General features: G+C 48.5%; 1 protein-coding gene across 2 annotated transcripts in view; it reads right to left on the bottom strand.

Moving 5' to 3' along the window:
- Positions 1–25,654, bottom strand: part of PAPPA2 (pappalysin 2) — a 252,615-nt gene extending 226,961 nt beyond the window's left edge. Inside the window, exons 1-2 of one of the 2 annotated variants that reach the window (XM_081824648.1) lie at positions 25,415–25,654; positions 21,936–23,737 (exon numbers count right to left, since the gene is read on the bottom strand). In XM_081824648.1, coding sequence (XP_081680774.1) covers positions 21,936–22,839 — 904 coding nt within the window. In that variant the 5' untranslated portion in view covers positions 22,840–23,737; positions 25,415–25,654. Of the gene's footprint in view, positions 1–21,935; positions 25,148–25,414 lie in introns of those variants that run through there. The other variant, XM_081824649.1, reaches the window with a different exon arrangement.
- Between the last annotated feature and the right edge of the window lie 277 nt (positions 25,655–25,931).

Below are 25,931 nucleotides of genomic sequence, written 5' to 3'. Positions count from 1 at the left end.
ATCAAGAACACTCAACTGAAAACTCCCTTCCAAGCCAGTGGCTTCCATCTCCACCTTCTTTTCTTGGTTTTCCCACTAGGTGTGTAACTGGTGGAGGGGACCCTATATTAGAAGAAAATGTAATAAAACAGAGGAGTGGGTGGTCCAGGTTGAAGCTGCCCCTACCTCTCAACCAACCCAGTCAAACTGCTCTGCCCGCTCTCTGGTGGAGAAGGATCCACCAGAAATCTTCCCTCTCCCCTTCTGGGATCTTCTGTCCATTGGTTTTGACAGAAGGGAGTCCCTGACCACAAGACCAGATAGAGGGAGTTATGCTTCAACAGTGCTCCTGGCATCATAATTATAAGGCAAGTTATCATATCCTCCCCAGGAGTTATAAAAGTCAATGTAAGGGGCGCCTGGGTGGCTCAGTCATTAAGCATCTGCCTTCGGCTCAGGTCACGATCCCAGGGTCCTGGGATCGAGCCCCGCATCGGGCTCCCTGCTCAGCAGGAAGCCTGCTTCTCCCTCTCCCACTCCCCCTGCTTGTGTTCCGTCTCTTGCTGTCTCTCTCTCTATCAGATAAATAAATAAAATCTTTAAAAAAAATAAAAATAAAAAAAATAAAAGTCAGTGTAAAGTAAAAAAAGAGGGGAAAAAAAAAAGAATCTTCTGAGAATGGTCAGGACTCAACCTGTCCTTGGCATTCTTATTTTATGGTAATGACAAAAGGGGAAAAGGAGCATCTCATACCCTTTTCCTCAAAACAGAGGAGTATCTGTGTTTCAGGAACATTGTGTGAACTTATTTCAGAGTGTTGAAATAAATGGAGAGGCTAAGAAGGCCCAATGCTGAGAAAGGTGCACAGAGATTCATACTCTTACACCTCCCCAATTAAACCCTGCTCTCCAGTCAACACACCACTCTTCAACATCAATATTCTAGCCCCATTGAAAATGTCATCTAGCTCCCTTTGTCTGAAATGCCTCCCATCTGTGGGCATGTCCTTCAGAAGTCAGCCACAGGTCCATTTTGTCTAGGAAGCCTTCCTTGAGTGCTCTCGTTAGAGCACTCCTTGCTGAGCCGCACGGTACTGCTGCTACTTTCTTTATTCCATCAAGCAATATGAGAGCATTGTAAGGACAAAAGCCTGTCTCAGACACCTGTGCATTTCCCACAGGGTTAAGAGAGGAATGGGTTTTAGTTCCTGCATTGCACTGACTCTGTTCCAGAAGTCAAACCGAGTCATGAGTCTTGACTCAGAGGAGAAACATTCCCCACCACTCTGGGGTAGAGGGGGAGGGGGGACAGACGGTGTTGCCCCAAAGCCCTGCAATTGCATCTGAGCTAGAGGGATGATGTAAGGGGGACCAAGCATTCTTTTTTTTTTTTTTTTAAGATTTTATTTATTTATTTGAGAGAGAGAGAGCACATGAGAGGGGGGAGGGTCAGAGGAGCCCGATGCGGGACTCGATCCAGGGACTCCAGGATCATGACCTGAGCCGAAGGCAGTCGCTTAACCAACTGAGCCACCCAGGCGCCCGGGGGACCAAGCATTCTGTGCACTGTGTCATCATGAGTGCTTAGACTTTCTCGTGATGCTAGACATGCTTTCCCCCAGCCCTCACATAAAAAGCTGCTTCCTCCTGGGTCCTACACAGCTGGATTACAGCACATGTGGTAAAACCTATTGAGAGCTTTTCCTGGGCAAATCCCCGTTGTGGAGAGAGCCCCTATCCATGGCAGAGCCCCATAGAAGAGACCATTTAACTACAATACAAACCAAGGTGGTAGAAAATAACAATAAGGTTCAGACAGAAATACTGCCCTTGGCACTGAGATGGCCATAGAACCTCACTTCCAGGAAAGCCCCATGGCAGAGTCCTTTCTGCACTTCTGGGAGAATCAAAGTCAGGAGTGAGAGTTCTGCTTCTCCAAGAAGGCCCAGCAGCTTCCAGGAAGGTGAGGTTCTATTCAACAAAACAGAGGAGTCATGCACAGTGTCATCAGCTCTGGTAACTAAAAAAACATGCTGTATGGTGCAAGCTTGTTTTATGAGAAAAATGAGCAAAAAACAGAGCCAAGTTAGGTCATGACCATAAATCAACCTGATACAAGGCAAGGTCTTTTCTCAGGATGTTATGCCTGTGCCCCCCGCCCCCCACCAACACATCTATCTACTGCTTTCTGCAGAAATACTTACCCAACACCCTGCCCCCCAGAGAGGCCACAAGGGGAACAGAAAGGACCAAGGAGGAGGAGGAGATAGGCCATCCATCAAAGACCACACAAACTGGCAGAGAGCAGGGCCATGTCAGCAGGAAGAGGAGAAAGTGAAAAGAGAAGCCCAGGGAGGTGTTTTTCAGCTGCTCCAGATCACTTTCCTTCCAGACAGGATTAGGCTCAGCTTTTTATCTAGGAGTCCAAGCTTTTATAAATTAGAGCACAGAATAGGAAAGTCTTCCTGGGAATGTTTCACTCCCATCTTCCTAGCAATTTTTTCAAGCTCTCCTCCTAGTCCACTCATCCCTTTAATCACGCTCTTGCTGTGCGCAAAGATGATGGGAACCAGGGTGGGGGGCTTCCCCAGCTCTCCACAAGCCACTCAGGCAGGGGTGAGGGTCAATGTGGCAGCTCACTAGGGAGAGGAGAGAGCAGGAAAATACAGAATGAGGTGGTCGGAGACAAGAATCCAAAGGCATTTACAACCTCAGAAGCTATGGCCCGCACACGACAACCACAGAAAGTAGTGAGCAACGTTCCTGATGCAAACTGTCAATAAATGTTAACTACTTTTTGAGTTATTTTTGTTACTGATGGAGGGGTGGGAGATGCGGGAGCTAAATCCAAACACCACCAGCTTTTACCTTTCATCAGTAGTATCTGCCTAGAGTTCAGGCTGAAAGTGCCCACAGACCTCATAAAAGGCCAACTCGAGTACAGAGCTGTTCAGATTCTACTGTGGGTATGAACACCCCAGAGGCCTGAATAAATGCAGATTCTGATTCAGCAGGATTCGTGTGGCACCTGAAATTCTGCGCTTCCAACAAGCTTCCAGGTGAAGCCAATGCTGCTGGCCTTCAGACCATACTCTGAGTAGCGGGCCTCTAAATGAGAGCAGATCAAGATCTGGGTCTTTGAGAATGGGCCTCTATTGGCAGTGGGTGGGAGACAGAGCTCCACTAGTGACTTAAATACATAAATCTCCTCCACTCCCACCATCATTCCACCATTTCCTTCAGACATACACACACGCACACACACGCTCACACACAAACACAAGCAGACCCCACAGACAAGTCTGCCTTGTGACCATGTGTGTCACTTCCCTCTGCTCACATATCACCTGCACAATCATATTGGGTGACAACAATAAGAGACAGAGGCATGGTGGGTATAAAGACATGAGTGGAGAAAAGAAAAAAAAAAGGACATGAGTGGAAAACTCAAAAAAGAAGAAATGAGAATTTTCAATGTTCAGCCTCAAAGACACACAAATTAAGACAAAATCGAAATTCTTGTCTCTCAGGTTGGTAAATGATAGTCTCTAGAATTAGTGACATGGTGGAAAAGCAAGCACGCTCAAGCAACCATTTGCCAAAAATATCCATATCCTCCAACCTTGTCATTTCATTTCTGGGAATCACAGTAAGGAAATAATTAAGAGGTATATTATTATATCTCCCCAATGGCATTATTTATAATAGAAAAACAGTACAGTCCACCCAAACAATATAACACTATTCTGCGCTTAAAAATAACATTTTGGGGATGGTAGGGAATTGGATGAAGGGGGTCAAAAGGTACAAACTTCCAGTTATAAGCTAAATAAGTACTGGGAAAATCAAGTACAACATGATGACTATAGTTTACACTACTATATGGCATATTTGAAAGTTTCTAAGAGAGTGGATCTTAAAAGTTCTCATCACAAGAAAACATTCTTTTTTCCCTTTTTCTTTTTTTTATATCTACATGAGATGATGGAAGTCAACTAAACTTATTGCAGTAATCACTTTGTAATATATGTAAGTCAAGTCATTATGCCATATACCTTAAACTTACACAGTGCTATATGTCAATTATATCTCAATAAAACTGAAAGATAAATAAATGAGTAAATAAATAACATTTTAAAAAATAAAATAGCTGCTGGTAAAACTCAACAAATGTCCAAGAGGGCAACATACGAAGACCCTGAATTCTCCTCCTCCCCCAGACACACTAGCTCTACAGTACATGTGGAACAATTTCTTCTCTTACAAACCTATGGTCTGGCTGAGGGACAACTACACAGCCAGCAAATGAGCGGGTAGGAGAGGCTGGGACACAGTCTTACCATAAATCCCACCCTCAGCATAGCAACCCACAACCAGGAGGGAATTCAAGCCCCAAAGGTTCTCTCTGAGGAGCAAAGGGTCCCAACCCCTCATTGGGCATCCCAACTTTTAAGACATACACTTGAGAGACAAGCCCCCAAAACATCTAACTTTGAAAATCAATGGAGCTCGTGTCCCAACAAGACAAGACTAGCAATCTGAGAGCCCACCTACGAAGAACTGGTGCGCTCTGACTCACCTGCCCAGGGCCCAGCGCAGAGGCAGCCCATGGCGCCCAGACTTCAGTGAAGGAGGCTCACCTGCTGATATTAAAGTGCTGGCCAGAGGGGCAGGTGTCCAATGTACCACACACATCTCAGCCGGCCAGAACGCGTCCTAGGGATGCAGACTGGCAGGTGCTCTCTTGGCCCTGTCCCCTTACTGCACCCCAAGCACCAGTAGCTCCCAGGAAGGAGTTTTAATACACGTCCGGTGCCCTGATTTCTAGCAGCTGCCACCTGGGGGATGCCTCTCGATCACGTGGCTCTCGGCCAGGGGAGCTTGTGTTCCCTGGTCCCATGGGACTGTAATAATTGGTGTCACCCAGAAACACATACCCCTGTCTGGTGTCCCGATTTCTGCCGCTGTTGCCAGGGAACACCTCCACATCGTCTGGCTTTGGTGGCCAGTGACTATGCTCATGAGTCCCACAGGTCTGTACCAGTGGGCCAAGGGTTCTTAAACAGCTACCACCCGGAGGAGGAAGCAAGCGGCAGCAGACCAGGAGCTCTGTCTTTCTGTGGAGGAGGCCTCTTAGCTACCCATCGTGAGTGGCCTGAGGGGCAGGCTGCTAATTAAGCATGCATCTCAGGGCTGACTAGAGTCCTTTCCAGAGACCACTGAACGGCCGGCACTATCTTCAGGCTCACCCTCTGCCATGCTCTAGAGCGCCAGTGTCTGGTGGGGAGCTTTATATGCACCTGGTGCCCTGGGTTTTATTCTGGGGGGAAGAGGAGGGTTCCCATTCCTGAGATCCACAGGACTGTGGCAATGGGAGAGACAGTCCTTGGCAGGTGGTTTCCAAGCCCAGGGCACTGTACAGAGAGCGAGACACACTCCCCAGTCTTTCTGGGAAGGAGGCCCCTTTGCTTGCATTGGAGCTTTGGCCGGAGGGTTAGGCCTCAGGTTTTGACACACATTTAATGGCCTACAGAGCTGCTCTCAAGGAACGTGGGCTGTGGACCCCATCCTGGTGCTCCCTCTGCCTTGCTCCAGATCGCCATGATCACCCAGAAAAGAGCTTGTGCACTCATCTGGAACCCCAGTGTCTGTGACTGCCAGCCATGGTTGTGAGATGTTGGTGCCAACGCCATCCATGACCTCAGTACATTTCAGCACGTTTAAATTATCTTTTTTTTTCCCCGTATAAGGAAATAAATATATAATTGAAGTGTAAGAAGTGTTGAAATGTTCCTTACATCAACTCATTCCCACGAAAAAAAGAAAACAGTCTCCTAATTAGTAATTTTAGGCACACGGATTTCTTTTCGGGGGGGAGAGGATGTCATTGCAACCATTTTTAATAACCTTTGAGAACGAACAGTATGAAATTCCCTGTGCATTCACATACTCTGCTGGTCCTGTGGCTATGGAATTCCGTAAACAGCCCATCAAAGACCAAACGATAAAAGGCTGGTGTGCATAATGAGCATTTGTGATGGGAGAGCTGGGGGGCCGGGGGGGGGGGGGCTCCCTTTCCTCAGCAGAGGTGGAGAGCTGCCTGCAGGTTTTTCTTTCTACCAACCTGATCTCCCACCTAAACTAAAGCAGAAAAGCAGGACCTTGGAATTCCAGCAACACAACAGAAAGGATAAAATCCCCCAAATGCAGAAGGTGGGCTGTGCAAAGGCTAAGAGAATGGTAGGAAGTCCCACCCCTTAGAGAGCCTGGCATATCTTGAATCTCTTAATCCTTGAGAAGACACCTTAGTACCAGGCACAGGCTAGTCCTGAAAGAGACAGAGACACAGTGACACCCACAGCCGGATGCTTCAGCCCTCCTTCTGCAACCTCATCCCCTTTCTATCAAGGTCCCTCTGAGAACTCTTAAAATTCCAGCTGAGCAGCTCCCGACACCAATTTCCTGTTTTTCCCTTTCCTCTGCCAAATAAACAATTTTGAGATCTCTCTCAAAAATTTGCTTTGGCATTTCACTTGCCAGGTACAGTTTACAGAATCAATGCTGCCCTAAGAAGCAGTGTTTAAATAGTGTTAAATATATACTTGATGATTCAGAGGCATTGCAGGAGTCTTTATTTAAAGGAAACTTGGGGCAGATCCTCGTGCCGTGAAAATAAGCTCCCAACTTAGGTTAGCTGGTTGCCTATTGGGTTTTCATAAAGTGAGACATCATAGTACGTTCAGAGCATTAGTATTTGTCCAACGTGTCTCCTATTCACTCAATGACCACGTACTGCCTGTGTTGACTTAATAATATCGGGAGATTTTTGCCTCTGCCCTGTGGTCACAAATAACCCACGGAGACTCTGGCAGCTTTCTAGGAAGCCAGTTATACTCAGGGACCACACAAACCCAAATACTCTGCCAATCAGAACCTAAAGACGCTTTTCCACCAGTTTCAAAGCCTAAGAAGCCAGAGGATACAGAGTGTGTGTTCTCAAATTAAACCTAGGTGAGTCTTCAGAGCCCAGTGTGCAAAGAGAACACTTAAAGCTGACCTATGAGTCAACCCCTACTGTAACACAGCTTTGGCTGCCTGGCCTCTGTGTGAGAAAGAGAAAGAACAAGGAAAAATAGGTGATGACTTGACATTTTAGGTTAAATGAGGACTAACGTCATATTTTTTTCCTTTTCTTATTGCAAGTCTTTCTAAAATGTTTTCTTCTGCTTTCCAGTAAGAAATTTAAATTAACCAAGGGCAATCTGGAAGAGTTGAAATAACACCAAATTGGGAACCAAGAAGCTTGGAATGTGATCCCAGTCTACTGCTGTGTGATGTCTGAAAAGTGCCTTTCCCTCTCTGGGCCTCATGCTCCCATCTGTGAAGGAGAGGCTGGGCTGGGTTGTCATGAGGCCCATGTTGTTCTGAGCATCTGTGCCTGGGATCTCTAGGCTCATCCCGAAGGACTGCAAGGTTCTCATCCTTCTCATCCTTTCTCACTGTCAGACATCCCGTGATGGGGGCCACAGAAGGTGGAAAGGACGGAACTGAACCCACACCTCAATGGGCAGGTTTTGTTCCTACTAGATCCCTCTTTTGAATTCATCCTGCAATCATGTGCCTCTGTCCCCTAAAAAATGGAATAACTAAAATATTGTGGTTAGTTGAGGATACTGGTTAGTTGGAATCCAGTGACTCGAGGTTTCACTGCAAATAATCCCATGCTAAGCTGTGTCACAGAGACAGACATGCATATCTGTGCACGGGAGATCAGAAGAAAAGAGAATTTGCAGGGACGAAAACAGGCAGAGGAGGCATTGGGGGAGAGGGGCATGAGCCCGCCCTGACCCAGTCGACTGGCAGTGTCTTTGGGTCCTTCTCGTGCCACCACATCACCACGGAAGGATGAAAACAGCAATGGGCATTGACTGAGCACACACTATGCCCCAGGCACAGCTCTTAGCACACGATGGGCATCAATTTATTTAATCATCACAACAATTGCATGAAACAGAAATGGTCGCGATGCCAATTTTATAAATGAGGAGACTTTAGCTTGCCAGGTTCATACAGCTAGTAAAGGGCTAAAGCCCAGACACCTGGCTCCAGATCCTGACTTCCTCACCACTATGTTAAGGAAAGAATTTAGATGGTGGAAGAAGAGGTAGAACATTTCAGGTGAGGAGACAGCTTGTGCCGAGGCCAGGAGCTGGTAACAGCTGGGTCATGTGCAGAGGAAAGACTTCCCTGCCTCAGGAATATGGTTGATTCTGGGGAGCAAGGAGAGGTCAGATTCTATGTGTGGAAAGGGGCCATATCATTCCGCATCAACTCATTCAACTCAAAGTGCCCACTCCACTCCAGGCCTCGCCTTGACTGCTGGGGTGACATACACATGATCAAGATCTGGCTAAGCCCCTAGAAGCCTGCAGGCAATCAGATGGCTCCCACTGCTGAGCCGAGTAGCTTGAACTGGAACTGGGCATGGGAGCCACCGTGGTGTTGGATTAGAGTAAAGGAAGGCTGCAGTCTAGGAGGAGGTGGGGCCCAGAGGAGGGATGGCGACAGAAGTGCCAGGAGCAGCAAGGTAAGCAGCGGCCTTCCTCTTTCCTGCCCAGCTTTCTGCAGCTCAGCAGCATACAGCCCATCTCTCCTAAATTCCCAGACCTTGCCCTGGGCAGAAAGCCAGAAAGCCATCTGCTTATGCCCCCACTCCTCCGCCAGTGACTGGCTAAGGTCAGGCCGGTGACACTCTGCACGCTGTCCAAGGGTGCAGTAAGACCACCACACCCAGGGTGGGAGTCGTGCCCAAGATTACCTCCAGCCACAGGATGCATGCCACAGGCTAGATTATAAGGATTATAAGGATATTCTATTGTGCAATTATGTCATATTATTAATGTGCCTTGAAATAAACAATGTCTAAAATAGATTTCTGCTGTGGTTAGGGTTTATTATTATTCTGCATAAAGTTGGAACTTCTTTCAAAAATAGTTCTAGAATACCTACTTTGTGTTCAATAAATATCTATTGAATAAATAAATTAGTGAGTGAATAGATTAAAAGTAATTGAGCTAGGTACTGCCTGTTTTATGTTAAAAGAACTTCACGTCCTAAAAAAGACGTTTGTGACAATTCCAGATTTTGAGAGAACCAAAGAAGGGGCAAAGGCTAGAAAGACTTGGAACCCAAGGAAAGCTCCCAGGTCCCTTGCTGGCTTCTCCCACAGATTAACAAGATTAACCTTCTCTAGTACATCTCCCTTCCTTTCCCTAATGTGAACAGAAGCACAGAACAAAAGTTCTAGGGAGAGAATGAGAAAGAGATCGTACATGTACAAACCAGAAGAAGCAAATAAATAGAACAGATAATTTCTGAAAATTTAGAAATAATCATAGTTAAACCAAGTTGCAATCCCATCCAAATTTTCTGGGAGACTAGATCCTGGTCAATATTTATCAAGGGTCAATAGATTTCGGGAGCTGAGGAAGTTGAAGTGGGGGAGAAGAGTAATCACTCCTTCTAGTTAAGGTTGAATGAATTTAGAACCTCTTAGACATCTTCCAAATCAATAGGACTTCAAGATTAGCACATCTTCCTGTGCCTACCTCCAAACAGAGTAATTCACTCCACAGTTTGTAAGACTAAATCTTGCCCTTTGTTTATTCACCCATTCATTCGTCCTCTCATCAAATATTTGTTGGGTGAGTTTTATTTATTCATAATGCACCAGCTGCTTTGGGTGCAGGGATGAGCAAAGGATAGCCGGTGCCCTCAAGCGGCTTACAGTCCAGTGGGGAACTAGCCGAGAAGAGAAATGGCACAGGAGTAGGGTTTGCATGTTCACTGAACCTCAGCCCCCAGCACAGTACACGCAGTGAGAACTCAGCAGGTACCTGTTGAGTAAATAAAAAGTGGGATGGGAATTACAGTAAATTGATCTGAGTGTCTGTAAGGCTGACTACAGGCTACCAGGAGAATGCGGTAGAGAACAAATCTACATCAGTGAGACCAAGGAAGATTTCCTGGAAGAGATCATTCTAACTAAAAAGCCAGGGAGTGACTAAGAGTAAGTCAGATGAATGTGGGTCTGTGGGAGTGGTTTCCTATTGGGAGAAAAAGTGCAAAGGCCAGAGGCCTGGGAAAGAGTGGTAGATCCGTGTCACTGCTCATAGTTTGGTATTGCTAGAAATTCACTGAGTGTGTGTTTGTGTGTGTGCGTGTGTAAGCAGTGACTGTGCATGTGTGAGTGTGCATATACACAGGTGCACACGTGTGTACGTGTATGGGCATGGGTGTGTGAGTGGGAGTCTATTCTGGAGGGCAGTGATGAGTCTGAGAGCATCAGTAGGGTCCCACGTAACAAACTAAGGGAGCAAAACTTTATCCTGAGCACACAGTGGGGTTATCCAAGGGTTTAGGCCAGAAAGTGATTTGAGCTGCTTTGCAGTTGAGAAAGCTCCCTTTGGTGCAATTAGCTGAAGAATGAATTGGTCTCTCAAGTGAGAGACGTGCAGACTTACTGTGGCCAAAAGGAAGGTAGCGGCTGTGGGATGAATAGGACAGGTCCAAAAGATACCATCACAGTAAAGCCGCCATTATTTGGTGACTGATTCCCAGTATTACATGTGATCTATACTGAGGGACATGGGGGCAAGGGGTCTCCATGGGGGAAAGGAGCTCTGAGTGCTGGCCTGTGTGGATAGAGCCCTTTGCTGAGAGCAATTAAAAAAACAAAAACAAAACAAAACAAAACAAAACAGGAGGCATGGATTGAGATGGAAGGGTTCAGTTGAGCTCCTCGTTACTGCTCCTGCCATCAAAGGTAGAGACGGCTTCACACAGTGGATGAGAGCATGTCCTCTAGGAACAGAGCACTCAGATTTGAACTCAAGGCTGTGTGACCTTGGGCAGCACCCTATTCTGCTCTGTGCTCCGGCTCCTCCACCTATTTCCTTGACTTATTCTGAGGAGCACGTGTGTTCATGCTTGTGCAGCGACCAGATGCAGGCCTGGCACAAAGTACTACATGGGTTATTGGTCAAACGAAAATGTCTTCAGTCATGTCCTGGAATGACTGAGCCTGCATTCATTCGCATGCTTCACATTTCTGTTACTTCATCTTCCACGATTCTCCTGTGCGTTTATGCTGTCTTTTGCCTTACTTTACCAGCGCTTTATTACAAGGCCTTCAGACTCGGATCTCTCTTACCTTGAAATAAAATGTCTGAGCCTGTATGTGCTTCTGACCTCCATCCCCTCCCCTCAGAGCTGAGTTTCCGTGCAGAGCACACAAGACCCTGCCCTCTGCCTTCACTTTCTGACCATTCATTCATATCTCCACTCACTGTAATGTGGCAGCCCCCCACCTCAGGCCCCTAATTCTGGAAAAACTGCTCTCTCTCAACCCCCCGATGATATCCTCACTGCTGTATCCAGTGAGCCCAGCTCAGGTCTTGCTGGCTTGCTGGCGGCCCCGGCGCCATCTGACACGTCCAAAGTCCTATCCTTTTCTCTTTTCCCCAATTCTGCTGCCTCCCAGGCCTCCTTCTCTCCCTCTGGTTACCAGCTCTCCTTCCCCAGCTTCAAGGAGCCCTCAAGACTCATGGAGGCAAAACGAGCCCCTCCCAGTGGCTGGGCTGTGATAACTGGCTACAAGTCTGCTCCCACTAGGCAGTGAGCCCTTTCCAGGTACAGCCCCTGCCTTCCCCATTTTTGATTCCCCAGCACACGGTTAAATGCCTGAAACTTCACCTACTAGGAGCTCAATATGTTGGATGAGTGAATAAATCACCCAACTACTTTACTTCTTCCCTAGCCTTCCCTAAATGTACAACAATTATTTGTATGAAAATTAGCAAATGCTGAGTCACCACTTGAATGATGATTCACTAACTGATGAACTTTTCAACTCCATGACTTCTTCCCCTCTGATTAGTAACTGGACTTCTAATCTGGAAATTAGCTATAATTACTGGTCTTGATAGCCCCACTGGTTGCCATGACAATTGCAAATGTTCGAGATTTGGGGTTCCAGTGACCCCTATGTGTATATTTGGGCAGAACCACTTCTCTTCACCACTCATTGCTGACTCATAAAGAGAATTGGGATGTTTTGGTTTGCCCACTGTTGCTTTATTTCCTGGATGTTCTCTTTGGAGATTAACATAACAATAAAAAAATTTTTTTGAAAACAAAGCACTCTCATTAAGAAAGGTCAAAAAAAAAATTCAAAGAGTAGGATTGTTTTAAAGTAGGTAGTGAACATGAGAAAAAGAGGATGCTGTTATTCCTTGGACAGAAACTTAGCATAAGATACGCTTTCTAGAAGGTGCTAGGGTCATGGTGTATATGATATAAGCATAAGGGATTTGACGAGCCCCCAGGGTAACCCAATTCCATGTACTGAAGTGCAAAAGCATGGAATTTATGCACTTGTTTATGGCGTCAGGAACTGAAGCTAAGGGATGTTCCTGGCATACAGGCTCAGAATCCAAACTAAGGTGCAGCCTCTCTCTCCTGTTTATTTGACCTCCTTGAGGTATAGACTAGGATGGGAACAAGAAGGAGTCAGGTGCACATACTCCTGGTGCCCAAATTCTGAATGACTCAAACGGGCAGCCCAAAGGAACAATAAAGAAGAGCATGAAGGAGGGAAGAAGGACAAAGCATTGCAGGTGACAGGCAATGGTCAAATTTATTTGGGCTGCCAAAGGTGATTCCTAGTTTCCAGCCTTGACCCTGACATTCCTAAACATTTCCAACCCGACAACCTGTGGTCCACCCAAGAATGATGCCAAGAATCCCCACGGCGGGGGGTTGGGAGCGGGGGAGTGCCTGGGTGGCTCAGTGGTTATGCATCTGCCTTCGGCTCAGGTCATGATCCCAGGGTCCTGGGATTGAGTCCCACATCAGGGAGCCCGCTTCTCCTTCTCCCACTCCCCCTGCTTGTGTTCCCTCTTCACTGTCTCTCTCTCTCTCTCTGTCAAATAAATGAATAAAATTTTTAAAAAAAAATCCCCATGGGTTCCGTGTCATCCTTGAGGACCGGGCAAGGACACACAGCTAACAGCGGATGTGGAGAGAGCAGCTAATGGCACCACCCAGGTTGGTCAGAGCCCCTCCCCATGCACTGCCTCCCTGAGATGGTGAAAGGGCCAAGAAGCGAGGCAGGAACTGAAGGGCGGGGGTGAGGACAGGAAGGGCAATGACACACAGGCACCAAAGCTAGAGTGTGACTAGGAGGACAACCACATGGTCATGCTCACAGGAAATCCCTCTGTGCTACCAGCCGGAGGGGACTCTCCTTCCGCCATCCCCCCACAGACACCCGGATGACTCCCAAGTCTCAGATCTAACCCTTGTGAGTCAGACCCCAGGCCCTGAACTGAGTGGCTCACAGGGAGGCAGCAATGCCCCCAAAGCTGGAACCCAGGAGAAGGTTCAGGGCATTGATAAGGGAGCCATGTGGGCTTTATTTTCCCTCCTCCTTCTCTGTTTTTCTTCCCCTTTGCTTCCTGAAGGTGCTGCCTCATCACAGTCTGATGCACTGGTGACTTCTGAGGGCCCAAATGTTCCCCATATGCATGTCGTTTAGGGCCCATGTGTGTGGAAAGTAACAGAAAGTAATGCAATTCCAGCCAAAGGGGAACTCCTCCCATGCAGAGCTGGGGTCAGGGAAGAAAGGGCCATTTTAAGATGCCTTTGAGAAGCTGGAGAAGGAAGCTTGATGACAGCATCCTTCTCACCCATGAAGGGCTCCCTGTGATTGCAGAGACCTCAGCATGGGGGTCCAGGTGTCTCCACTCCCTGCACAAGACAACAGCACATTTCTCAAAGATCACCAGGTGCTGTCGGATGGAAAGACTGCTGGACCCCTAGTCATCAGTGAAGTCTCGGGAGCCCTTTCCACTCAGAGGGCCGGAAATACAAAACCAAGCCCTCCTGAGTGGCTGGGGCTTGCAAAATGGTGCAGCCGCTTCTGAAAACGGTCTGGCAGTGTCTCAAAATGTGAAACGTAGAGTGACCCAGCAATTCCACTCCTGGGTATAGACCTGAAAGAAACGAAAACCTAAGTCCACTCGTGCACAATGCTCGGCAGCTGTACTTACCATGGCCCAGTGGAGGCCCCCACAATGCCCATCAACTGAAGAATGAATAAACAAGATGTGACATAGAAAGCTACAGAATATTACTCAGCAATCAAAAGGAATGGAGCTCTGCTACATGTTAAACATGATGAACGAAACTCCAGTGCAAGAAGCCAGATTCAAATATGAAATGCCCAGAAGGAGCCAAACCATCCAGGCAGAGAAGAGACTGGTGGTTGTCTCTGGTGGTGGTGGATGAGGGAAGGTGAGGAGGGAAACGGGGAGTGGTTGCTAACGGCTACAGTGTCTCTTTTGGGTCGAAGAAAACCTTCTAAAGTTAGACTGGGAAACATTTCACAATTCTTAAAAAAACAAAACACAACTATTAATTGTAGAGTTTAAACATGACTTGATGGTATGTGAGTTATAACTCAATGCTACTTTTTTAACAAAGAAAATACATAAATACAAACTCCCTCTGGAATGCTCAGACCAAGAAAGTGAGCAGGACTTGTTTCCTGAGGGAAATCTCCGGGAAGTTTTGTGTTTACTTGAACAGGAGTTTCCCCACCACGGCCACGGCCATGGCCACGGCCATGTCTGTGGGGCAGCACAGAGCCAGGAAGCGAAGCCACAGAGGGCCGCAGAAGACGCAGCGCGTACAGGAAGCGCCCTCCATACCACAGGTCAGCAAAGGATGGTCGCAGGCAAAATCTGGCCTGCCATCTATGCTTGTAAATAAAATTTTCCTGAAACACAGACACGTTGATCCACTTAGATACTGTCCACGGCTGCTCGCACACTCTCACACCACAGAGCTGCGACAGAGACTGTAGGGCTTGCAAAACCTAAGCCATTTACTACTGTTCTTTTACAGAACAAGTGTGCTGACCCCCGCTCTACACTCCCCAGTCTAGAGTCTTGCTACAATATGGTCTACACGGTAGCCAGATCCCCCAGGAGTCTGTCAGAAATGCAGACTCTCAGGCTGCCCCATACCTACTGAATCAAAGTCTGCACTTGGGTTCATTAATTGTGTCAGTGCAAACAGCAGATGCCAAGACAGGATTCACGTGTAAGGATTTCATTAGGGGGAACAACTCTGAGAGAGAAGAGGGTATACGCCTGGGAAGGCTGGGAGAGCCATCAGCCCGTGCTGCCAGTCTGACCTCGAAGGAAGGACGGAGGGAAGGGAGGTTCAGTGGAAGCCCTGGAGACCACTGTTCAGGCTAAGGAATGTTCTGCAAGCCCTTCAAGAGTCTTCAAGCCGGAGTTGGCTGTCAGAGAAGTCCTGACTCTCAGGCACTGGTGTGCTTTGTCCCCACCACACCAAAGCGTATGTGGCCTCAGTGCAAATGTAGTGATGAAGACAGAGCATAGCTCCTGGGGGTCTCTGGTCAGTGAAACAGCCAGCAGTTGGAGGTCTGTGAGGCTTATCCTCAGTGCATCCACTGCCAGGCGTGTGCCCAAGGCAGCCCTTACATCTTAAGAAGAATCCCAAGTGATCTCTATCAATATTAAAGTCGAGAAGCAACGCTCTAGAGCATGAGCTGGCAAACTGTTTCTACAAAGGGCCAGACAGTAAATATTTTAGGCTTTGTGGGCTGGACTGTCTCTGCTGCCATGCCCCAAAGCTGCCATTTAGCATGCAAGCAGCCACCGAGGACACACGGTGCGGCTGGGTTCCAATAAAACTTCATTTATAAAACAGTCTTCTGCTTTGGGCCAGATGTGGCCATAGTATACCAACCTGTACTCTAGAGTTGTGGGATTTAAGCTTTTTTAAAATAACTAAATTCTTTCTTCAGAGAAATGGATAAGAAAGGGAGGAGTTAGGAGGGGAGCCCCACACTGGGCAATTCTGCTCAGAAGCCCCCGAGGCAGCTCTGCAGACAGCAAAAGCAGATTTGAAAGCCACTGCCCTATTCCCCACAAAGAGCCTCGAGATCCAGAAAGTTCCTCTCACCATTCTTCTCATCCCTAATGGGCATCCAGCAATCTAAATTTCTCCTTCATGTGTCCTACAAACAAAACTGAGAGTCTAACACTGTGCTAGATATTTGGGGATGACAAAAGTGAATCAGACATGCATCTGGCTCCTGAGGAACTTTCAGTAGATAGAAATGAGACCTGTAGGGGCACCTGGGTGGCTCAGTCATTCAGCATCTGCCTTTGGCTCAGGTCATGATCCCAGGGTCCTGGGATCGAGCCCCCCATCGGGCTCCCTGCTCTGCGGGAAGCCTGCTTCTCCCCCTCCCACTCCTCCTGCTTGTGTTCCCTCTCTCGCTGTGTCTCTCTCTGTCAAATAAATAAGTAAAATCTTAAAAAAGAAAGAAATGAGACATGTACAGAACTGATAAGGCAGGAAGCAACGTGCACGCCAGGAAACCACACCTGAAGGGTTATGGAAGCAGTGAAGTAGAGATCACCCTCACTGAGGGAATCGGGAAGGCTGCCTGGTCAAGGGGTTCAGCAGTCAGCTGTAAAGAGGGGCAGAGTGACAGCCCGTTTCACTTCTAACACTAGACATCGCCCCCACTTCTGGAGGGGCATATGGGCACAAGATAAAAGCCCCTCGTATGCAGATGCACAAGATAAAAGCCCCTCGCTGGTATACTATGGCCACATCTGGCCCAAAGCAGAAGACTGTTTTATAAATGAAGTTTTATTGGAACCCAGCCGCACCGTGTGTCCTCGGTGGCTGCTTGCATGCTAAATGGCAGCTTTGGGGCATGGCATCAGGGCACAACATGGCTTGTCTACACAAGCACTCTCATGTATCTCATCCTCACCGTGAAAGGGAAACCCAGCCCCAGAGGCTGACAACAGCCTTCACATCCATGGTTCATGCATACAAAGGGTAGGGGTGCTACAGCTTTGCTGCACATCTGGACCCCGGTCAAGGAGCAGGGCTATAATGTGGAGGAAATGGGTAATTCCTCAGGGTCCCATGAGGGCAAACAAACACTCTGACTTTGATCATTGTTGCAATATAGGAAGAGGCAGCTGAGGAGGAAGGTCACAGAATCCTCATCTCCTGAGGAGCTCTGAGGAAGGTATATGGCTCTTCCCCTGTCATTAGAACTGGATAAAGGGGGAGATAGCACACATGGTCCTTATTTGAAACTCTCTTCACATCTACGTTGACACTTCTGGGTATGGGAATCTGTCTTCTGTGAAGCTCCGTGTCCACACGAATGAAACTTCTTACCCTGAGTACACAGCTCCCTTATTGGGAGAAGGGGATGTCTCGGTACCCCATAAATTCACGTTTCTTAGATGTCATTCAAAACATACCAAAAAAAGCCATCAAAGTGCCCTAAACAAGGGGTTTTTAACCCATGGTCAGGAGACACTGGCCATCAGGAATCCAAAAAGCTCTGAAAGCTATGTAAACTATGTGAACATGTATGTTTTTCTGGGGAGTAAGCATAGCTTTCATCAGATTCTCAAAAAGGTTTGTGATGCCAAAAAAGCTTTAGTGCCATTGTCCAATTTATTCAAAATAGTACGGCCCAGGCTAAAAAGAACATGTGATTTAAAAAAAAAAAAATGGAGTTCTTTTAGGCATCTGATTCTACAGTGTTCTCAATCATCTTGAAACCATCATGTGAAAAATCCTATTTACCATCATTCCTATTTCACAGATTACCTAACTAAATTCCTAAGAAATTAAAGTTAGTACCTCACCTAAGGAAAAATTATAGGTTCGTGAGTAGAGCCAAAGATAAGTAGGTTAGCACCCACTGCTCTTAGTGATGACTATCTCCTGCAGTTAATACCACATCATAAATAAGTACCACCGGCCAAGCCCTGTGTCGGGCACTTTACATATATGATTTATTTAAACATCACAACAACTCTGTAAGACATATCTCATTTCTTGACTTGAGGAAACCAAGGCTCAGAAAAGTTCAACAGACTGCCAAAGATCAGAGCACTTATAAGTGTCAGAGACGGGACCATAGTCCAGGTCGGCCTGACTCCTCTGTTCTATACTGGCATCTGCTCTGAAACTTGGATCCTCACAAGAGAAAAACGGGTCTTCAAGTGAGGGACAGTTTCTTAGACTCTTTGTACTCCCCACAGTGCCTCGCTGGGCTTTGCATGGCAAGGCCCTCAGTAAATATTTGTGGAATGAAGACACATGGACTCAAGCTCTGATCCTGACATGGACTTACTGACTCAGTCCCCTGCAACTTGGAGCTGCAGGTGGTTACTCAGCTGGGCAACTGCAGGGAACATTTGAAATCAATTATGGGTGAGGAGAAACCTATTAAAAGTTTCTCTTCTGTGTATGTTGGGGTTGAAGGAGGGGAAAGGAAGTTGAGAAGGAGGGAAAGGAACAGGATGGTTTCAGGCTTGGGTGCTGGAGCTTAAGGATTTCACATCAGGATGGGACAGGATTTGGCTTCTGTCCGCTGCTGAGTGAGTTCCAACAGCCCAACCAAATGGGCCTGTGACCTCAGGCTACTCCTCCGTGGCCCCACATCCCTGAATTGCCAGGTCCCTGAGTAGTTAGTTTTATCGAGACCCCTACACTGGAGCACTTGCATACAGTCCTTTCCTACCTCCCATTGCCCTGCTCCAGAGCACAGGCCATAGGCAACTTTGGAAGGCCTTACCTTGGGGGGTTGGGGGGTGGGGAGCAGCACCATCATGCCCCCTCTAGGGGCCAGAGAGAACCTCAGCATCTAAAGTCTGTGAGGCGGCCATTGTCCTCGGCCCTGAATAAAAGGATCCCAGCAATCCATTCTGGAGTCCAACTTCCTATTTTGGAAGAATGTGGGAGTTGGGGTGGAGGGAGGAGGTAACTCCAGTTGATTTTGTTTTCTTTACTAGTTGCTGCAAGTGCAAGTTAGTCACAACCCCACAAAATGCCACTTTAGCCCTTTCACATAGGCCCTGCAAAAGGACTTGTATGAAGCCAACCCTAAGGGATGCCTACCAACAACACTCTGGGAGGGGGTGATAAAATACAGCCCAGAGGCGCAGGCAGGGACGGCAATCCAAGAAACCAGACACATTCCCCACCCACTACGTGGCTTCCAAACAGCCGCCTACTCTCCTGTGCATGAGGCAACACTGCCACCTAGTGCCCCATGTGGGAAGTATTCCCTGAGGCCCCACATCTCAGGGGGTTCCTTCACAGGGGCTGGTGTGGTTGAATTCTCTGCTGAAGGGGAAAAATGCCCCAAGTTTGGGAGATTGAGAACTGGGATGCTGGGTCTAAGGAGGTAGAAGCTGAGGTTTGAGAGCCATTGGAAAAGAGTATGGGAGTCAAGCCTTGCAGCGCCTCAGATGATCCTCAGCGGAGCAGCAGAACTTCAAAGGCTGGATTATGTTTAGCTCCCAGGAACTGGATCCAGTTGTTATTCTGCACAGGTGAAGGCCCACCAGCCCAGGAACAGGCAGTGATCAGCTACAGGCCCAGTGCTGGATAAGAGAGGAAGATGGTCTGGTCTGCTGATAGGAGTGAGTAAATTCATGCAAATCAGAGACCTTTATGGGGGGAACTACCTTTGGCTGCCTCATGGCCCTCAGCAAGGGGGCCCGCAGGTGAAGTGTAAGGAGCTAAGCACGGTGAACAAAGATGTCTATGCCCTTGGGAGCCCGGCTGCTAAAACCCTGAAGAATGAAGGCCTTGTTCCCAGCCCCCATCTCTCCCAGACTTTTACCCTAAATCTTTCCTGGGTATGTTCTGATGTGCACAAGTCTAAAGAAAGATATAGGGTGGAAGGTGGAGAGGAGCTAGACCTGGGTATTCCCTGCCCTCCACCTTCCTGGTGTGGACCTCAAGGGGAAATACCAGTACACCACAGGGGCCACTTTGATTAGAAGACAAAGAAGCCTCAGAGACTAGACTGTCTGCAAAAGACTTCCTGCCTAATTTTACATGCTTCCAGAGGATTCAGAGGGGCACTTTGGAGAAGGGTCTGAATGTGCTGTGGCAAGTGGGGAGAGGGTGGTTGGCGGTGGACAGGTGGGTGAGGGAGGGAGGTGTACGGGGGGCAGGTGGAGAAGTGCAAGGAGCCATGCTGTAACTGGAATCAGCTCCTGATGCTACTCTCTGCAGAGCGCGAAATGGGACATGGAAGGGATAGGACAGAAGTCAGGTACCCACTGTCCTGAATCTGTTCCCTCGGGTTTGAGTTTTAATAACTGGAAGCAATAGCCTCTGAGAGCCTCGCTCATATATTCCTGTTGGATCCCTCTCTAATTCTTCACAGCCAGGGAACTGATCCCAGGTCCCTCTGTTGCTACTGCAGGAGGAGGGGTAAGCGGAGTCGTGGGTCTCGGTCTAGACGGCAAGCACACAGTTTCCCTGGCAGATGGGTACTAGGAAGCGAGATTAGGCAGCAAGAAGATGTCATCTGGGAAAAGCTGCGAAGCTGCCAACTCTGATCAGATAATCATCTCATTATTTCTTCCATTTGGCCCCAGAATAAGGATTTCCTTCTACTTTGTCTCTGCCCCCACCTTCTTACAGCCCAGCCCCTTCTCTCTCCCCTCCCCTCACCCCCTCTCCCACCCAAAAATAAAATAAAGCAAAACCACAAGACTCTCGAGTGCTCAGTGTCTGGGAATCCCAGCTTCCAAAAGAGAAATCACAGCCAAAGAGGGGGAGACAGCGTGTCCAGAAGGGATGTTCCAGCAACACCCCATTGAAAGAGGCTCCCTCCTTCCAGATTTCTTTCTCCAGTCTGAAACTTATTTGCCGGCATCCAGCAACCTGAGAAGTTTTTAATTTGGGAAGTTGTCAAGCACTTCAGGAGCTCTGGGGTTTCATTCCTGCTCTGCCTTGGGCACACCTCTCACTGTTTCGTTTCCCCACCAATGTCAATGGGACAGGCAAACATCAGAGAGCACTGTAGATAATCCAAATTAACGAGATTAAAATGGATCTACAATGTGCCTAGCCTTGTGTGAGGTCCTGTCATGGAGGGATCCAAAGGGATCATGACACCCTAAACGATGACCTGTCCTGTCTAACCCCCAGCCCTTGCTTGAAACCAACCCCCCCCCCCCAACCACCACCACCAGTAAGGCAAGGGAGATAGTTATTCCTAATGCCACTCTTTTCCTTGTCCTTCTGGGTGACTTTCCATGAAAGCCAAGATCTGGGCATAGTGGAAAACACACAGAGGCAATGTCCTGAGGTATTACCTCTGATCAAAACCATAGTTATGGTTCCTTTTTAGGTCCCTCATACAAAAGCCAAGGGCTAGACACCAGGGTCCCCACTTGTAAGTGCCAACCTCTTCCAGCAGACCCTGCTGTTCTTAGGCTGGATACATGTTAGGACAAGCAAACAGGACTCCAGGACCCGGGCTGGATAGTAGCTTTCTGCTAAGTTCCAGGGCTGCTCAAGGGAAAGGGAACGGCCAGGGCTTAGGGCTCCGCACCTGGCGGCTCAGGCAGCCTGGCCCCGCCCACCCGTGGCTCGCTGCGCAGGTCCCGGTCCTGACACGTAGCTGCCAAGTTGTCTGGCTCTCTCAGACTGGACTCTGAGAAATGGAGTGTGACGCTTCTTCCCCACTGACAACGAACCAGAGATCTTCCCCTTTAAAGAGGGGGTGAGGAGTGAGCTGAAGGTCTCTTAAGTGCACGCGCCATGTACAGAACCACAGGAGATCGATACTCATTGGGACAAATGCTCTTGTGGTCACAGAGCCATTATCGTAGATGATGTCTGGAGTCCTGCTGAGCTGACGAATAAAGGCCCTTCCCCCTCTCTCCCTGGCCAGCCCCTCCTGGCTCTCCTGCCCCTGTGCCCTTCCTCTCCTCGCCCCCTCGGTCTAACCCAGGCAAACACAAAGCCAGCCATACCCAAAGGACCACAGAAAGCCCAGGCGCGGGCTGTTACCTGCAATGATGGCTGGGTTGTTCTGTCCTCCCTCTGGTCTCACCCAGGCTTCCACCGTGAAGGCCTCCCGGGGAATGTCAGCCGGCACTTCGGGGCGCAGCAGCAGCCGCCCCCGCCTCCCCGAGAAGTACAAGACCGGCAAGCCTCCGCGGGGGTTAAAGGTCTCTGCTTCCCAGTGGGGGTCCCCTCCACCCTTCTGGATGCTGTCCGCTGTCAGACTGGTTCTGCCCCCGTGCCCAAGAGGATGCTCAGGCCGAGGCTGGAAATGCCGGAGGGGGACACCGGGGTCTCCCCGCACGCCCCCCGCCTGCCCCTTCACCACCTGACGGCGATGCCTGGTCTTGGCCCGGCCGTTCCTTCGGCTCTCGGGTTGGGGTTCCTTTGGGCCCACGAAGGTGCTGGTAACGGTGGCGGCCGTGGCCGAGTGCTCCTGAGTCTCAGCCTCACCTGGAATCTCCTTGGATCCTCCATCGCCAGGATAAGTGTCACTGTCTCTCCGCAGCTCAGCCCGCCCAGGAGGATCATGCCAGTTCCACGAGGTGGCTGGCTGCTCAGCTTCACCCCTCGGCCCCCCACTTCTGGCTGGGCTCGTGGCCAGGCCCCCCGCGGCATCTGGTTTACTGTGTCCTGCATGGCGGGTTCCCTGACCCCCCACAGGGTAGGGTATCAGGTGGTCCCCAGGCCTGCTGGGGTAGACCCCAAAGAGATGATGCTGGGGAGCAGCTCTGGGTCTTCTCAGCTTGGCCCCCAGCCAACAGCGTTCTCCTTCCAACAGCACCTGGTTCAGGTGTCCCCTCTGAGCCACGGATCTCTTGCGTGGCCAGCCTGGCTCAGAGCTGGCAGTACTGAATGCCCACCCAGCCAGAATCACCAGGCTGATTCTCAGGATCTTTAGACACATCATACCTCCCCCAGCTCTTTATACAGAACCAGAAGTCAACTTCTGGGTACCACACAGGAATGATGGGGAGAAGAGAAAGAGACGGCTAGCAGTGGATTCGCAGTCACCAGGGAAACGGTTTTGTTCACAGACCAAACTTTTAGGAGCAGCCCCAAAAGTGTGTCTCTTCTGGCTACCAGCCGGTGAGTGCTGTGCTTCCCTCCTTCTCCCCTGACCTGGCTCTCCTGACTCTAGTTCAGTCCTTGCAGAACGAAGTTCATTTCTCTGGGTTCCTTGGAACCTCCTCCTAGAGAGCTCAGGTTTCTTTCTTTCTTTCTTTCTTTTTTTTTTTTTTTTTGGTCCCTTCTTCAGTAGCCCCTCCCCCCACCGATCCTAGAAGAGGGACACACAGACAGGAGCCAGATCCTCTCACACACACACTCCCTCACAAACACATACCGCTCCCTACCTGAAGTCATGAAAAAGACACTAGTCTTCTCATTTTCATTCCTTTCTCCTTCTTCCTTCCCTAGGAGTTACGTTCTTTCTGTAGCCCTTATCCTAAGCTACATCCACCTTCGAACAAATCGTTAGAGGAACTTGCATCCAGAGGCACAGAATTTGATGCTTCTATCTAACACTGCAAAAGGAACCTGGGGGCACAAAAATCCAAGCTGGTACTTAGCTTTTGCTCTCCAGAGGTCCTCCTCAGCCAGAGCCCAGTCTGCCTGTGCAGGTCAGAATGTTTCCCTCAGCCTGGTGCTTGGGCTTGTGGAGTGTTGAAGGTTTTTTAATCCCCTTCCAACTTGTTGGTATGTTGCAAGTCTCCGTAAAGTTCTCCTTGGGGATGCCAGTCTGGTGTCCTAATAACCTTATGAGTCTGAGAGCCCTTGACTTCACCTTCTGGGAGTCTTGTGGGTCCCTGGGCAGATGGGAAAGAGAGCGAGAAGAAGAGCATGTACTTCAGGGGACCTGTTCTCTCCGGTGTCTCCTGCTCTCCTCTCTCCTTCTCTCTCTGCCTGTAATTATCTTCTTGTTTGTTTCATTTAAAGACAATGATGATGTCAAAGCTAGTAAGTTCGGTGCATCACTCCACCTACTCCCTGTCCCCTCCTTCCTCCTGAAAACCTCCCCACCTCACCGAGGCACAGGGGACAGACGCTACTCCTGGTTTCCCTAGTAAACATCTCGGGCTTTCTCTCTCAGCAGCTGCAGCCTACACAATCAATAGCAATCAATACTGTCTTGGAGCACTCTTTTCGGTGTGTATTCTCTCTCTCTCTCTCAGACACACACACATACTTGCACATGTGTTGTGAACAGATCTGCTTACTGTCTAATAAACCCCCCACCAGCCATTCAGGGACCACTTGCTTCTCTTTCGTTTTGCCACAAGCCTCCTGTATTTTTTGCCTTATTTCAATCATTTGGGATTCAAAAGAACAATACCCCAAATTCGCTTTACATTGGACATTGGGAGAAAGAACAAATCAATTAGCCTACTGTAAGAAGCATTACATGGGAATGCCATGAGTTCGTATTACGTAGATCTTCTTATTCCCTCTGAAGTTTCTCACTCTGAAGTTACTAAAAGTCTCCATATGCTGAGTGAGCAAATAAACAAATGAGATGCTCAAAATAAGTAATTTACAAAAATGAACAGCTAGACCGAAGCAACTATTTTTTTTTCAATTGATTTGAAATGAATGGAGAGGATGGGGAAGTAAATAATGTGACTCCAACCTCTGTAATAATGTTTGCCCGGAGACTGGCTATCTCAGAGTCCCACCCCCTAAACACATGGACGTGTACACACACACACACACACACACACACACACGGCATGGTTCTGAATTTTTGACACGGGTGAGGATGTCTGACCACAGGTGGGTACAAAACAGGTATAGAAATATATTGGGTCCTTCCTTCACTAAGAAAAATTACTTGCAGTTCTAAAATCCCTGCTTGTGTCGCCCACACATAAAACATGCAGCCCACACACTTTGGAGTAAGATCGCAGTGCCTCTTTTTCCTCGAGACTTCTCATCATCTTCTAAACTCCTCTAGCCCTGCTAATAACTGACTTGTTTGCGTTCAGCATGCTGTGCCCTAATCACCCGCCCCCTGGCATGCCCTGTCTCCCTGTGCAGCATCCACTGGAGCCTCAAAGCAAGTCCCCAAAGAGGAGATCAATTCAGGCACGTGGACATTACTAAACAGAAATCTCTCAATCCTGGACTGTCCTTTTCCCTTTTCTTGTTTTCCTGTCTCCCTTCACTCCTTCTGACTTAGTCCTTCTTTTTCTTTTTCTTTCTTTTTTTCCCCCTGAAGTAGCCAAAAGAGTTTGGGGCTTTGGAAGGGAGTAGAGGGAGATGTAGAGAAAGGCATAAAAGAAGAGGAAAGGGGGGGTGAATAGGGAGAGGAAGAAGGGGGGGGGAGAGAGAGAGAGAGGAGAGAGAAGAGAGAGAAACACCAGGAAAGAAAAGAAGGAAGGAGAGGAACCTTAGTGTAAATGAAGAAAAGATCCTCAGGTAAGAAAAGAAGAAAACTTCCCCCTCCTTCATGCCACCCCCATGACCCTCAGAAAAAGGTTCCATACCATTCATTTCAGGAAGGAGGGATAACACAGCAAGGAAGAATTCCGCCTGCTTTTCTGTCCCTGTTAATGTGTGAATGATCTTGCAGTCCCTATAGGTCTCTCCTGGCTCTCAGCTGCTAGAAATCCATTCATAAGGTTTCAAGAAGCTATACAAAACTCAAGCTTCCAGTTTAGTTTCTCTCTCTCCCCTTCATTCCTTTGCTCACCACTCTCCTTCAGCTCTTGGCAGTCCAAAGTTTAAAAAAAAAATGTTGAACCATTTCTGTGTTTTCCTCCTGTTGTAACTTTTGCTGTGACATCATAACCCTGCCCACCAACACCCCACCTCTCGCTCTCCTTTCCATCTCACCCCCCATCAGCCCCAGACCCCCCAAAGCACCCCCCCACAGAGAAGAAGGGCTCCTGTCAGTTCCAACGTGTGAAAACACAAAGCTACTAGAAGGTGCCCCTCTCTCCCCTCCGCCCCCCTCCCCTCTCCCCCTCCCTGCCTTACCCACCGCTCAGCGGCTCTCTCAAG

The sequence above is a fragment of the Leptonychotes weddellii genome, chromosome 6 (genome assembly GCF_054177405.1).
Source record: "Leptonychotes weddellii isolate Sample4059 chromosome 6, ASM5417740v2, whole genome shotgun sequence".
Classification (NCBI taxonomy): Eukaryota; Metazoa; Chordata; class Mammalia; order Carnivora; family Phocidae; genus Leptonychotes; species Leptonychotes weddellii.
This window is presented reverse-complemented; position numbering and strand designations above follow the sequence as displayed.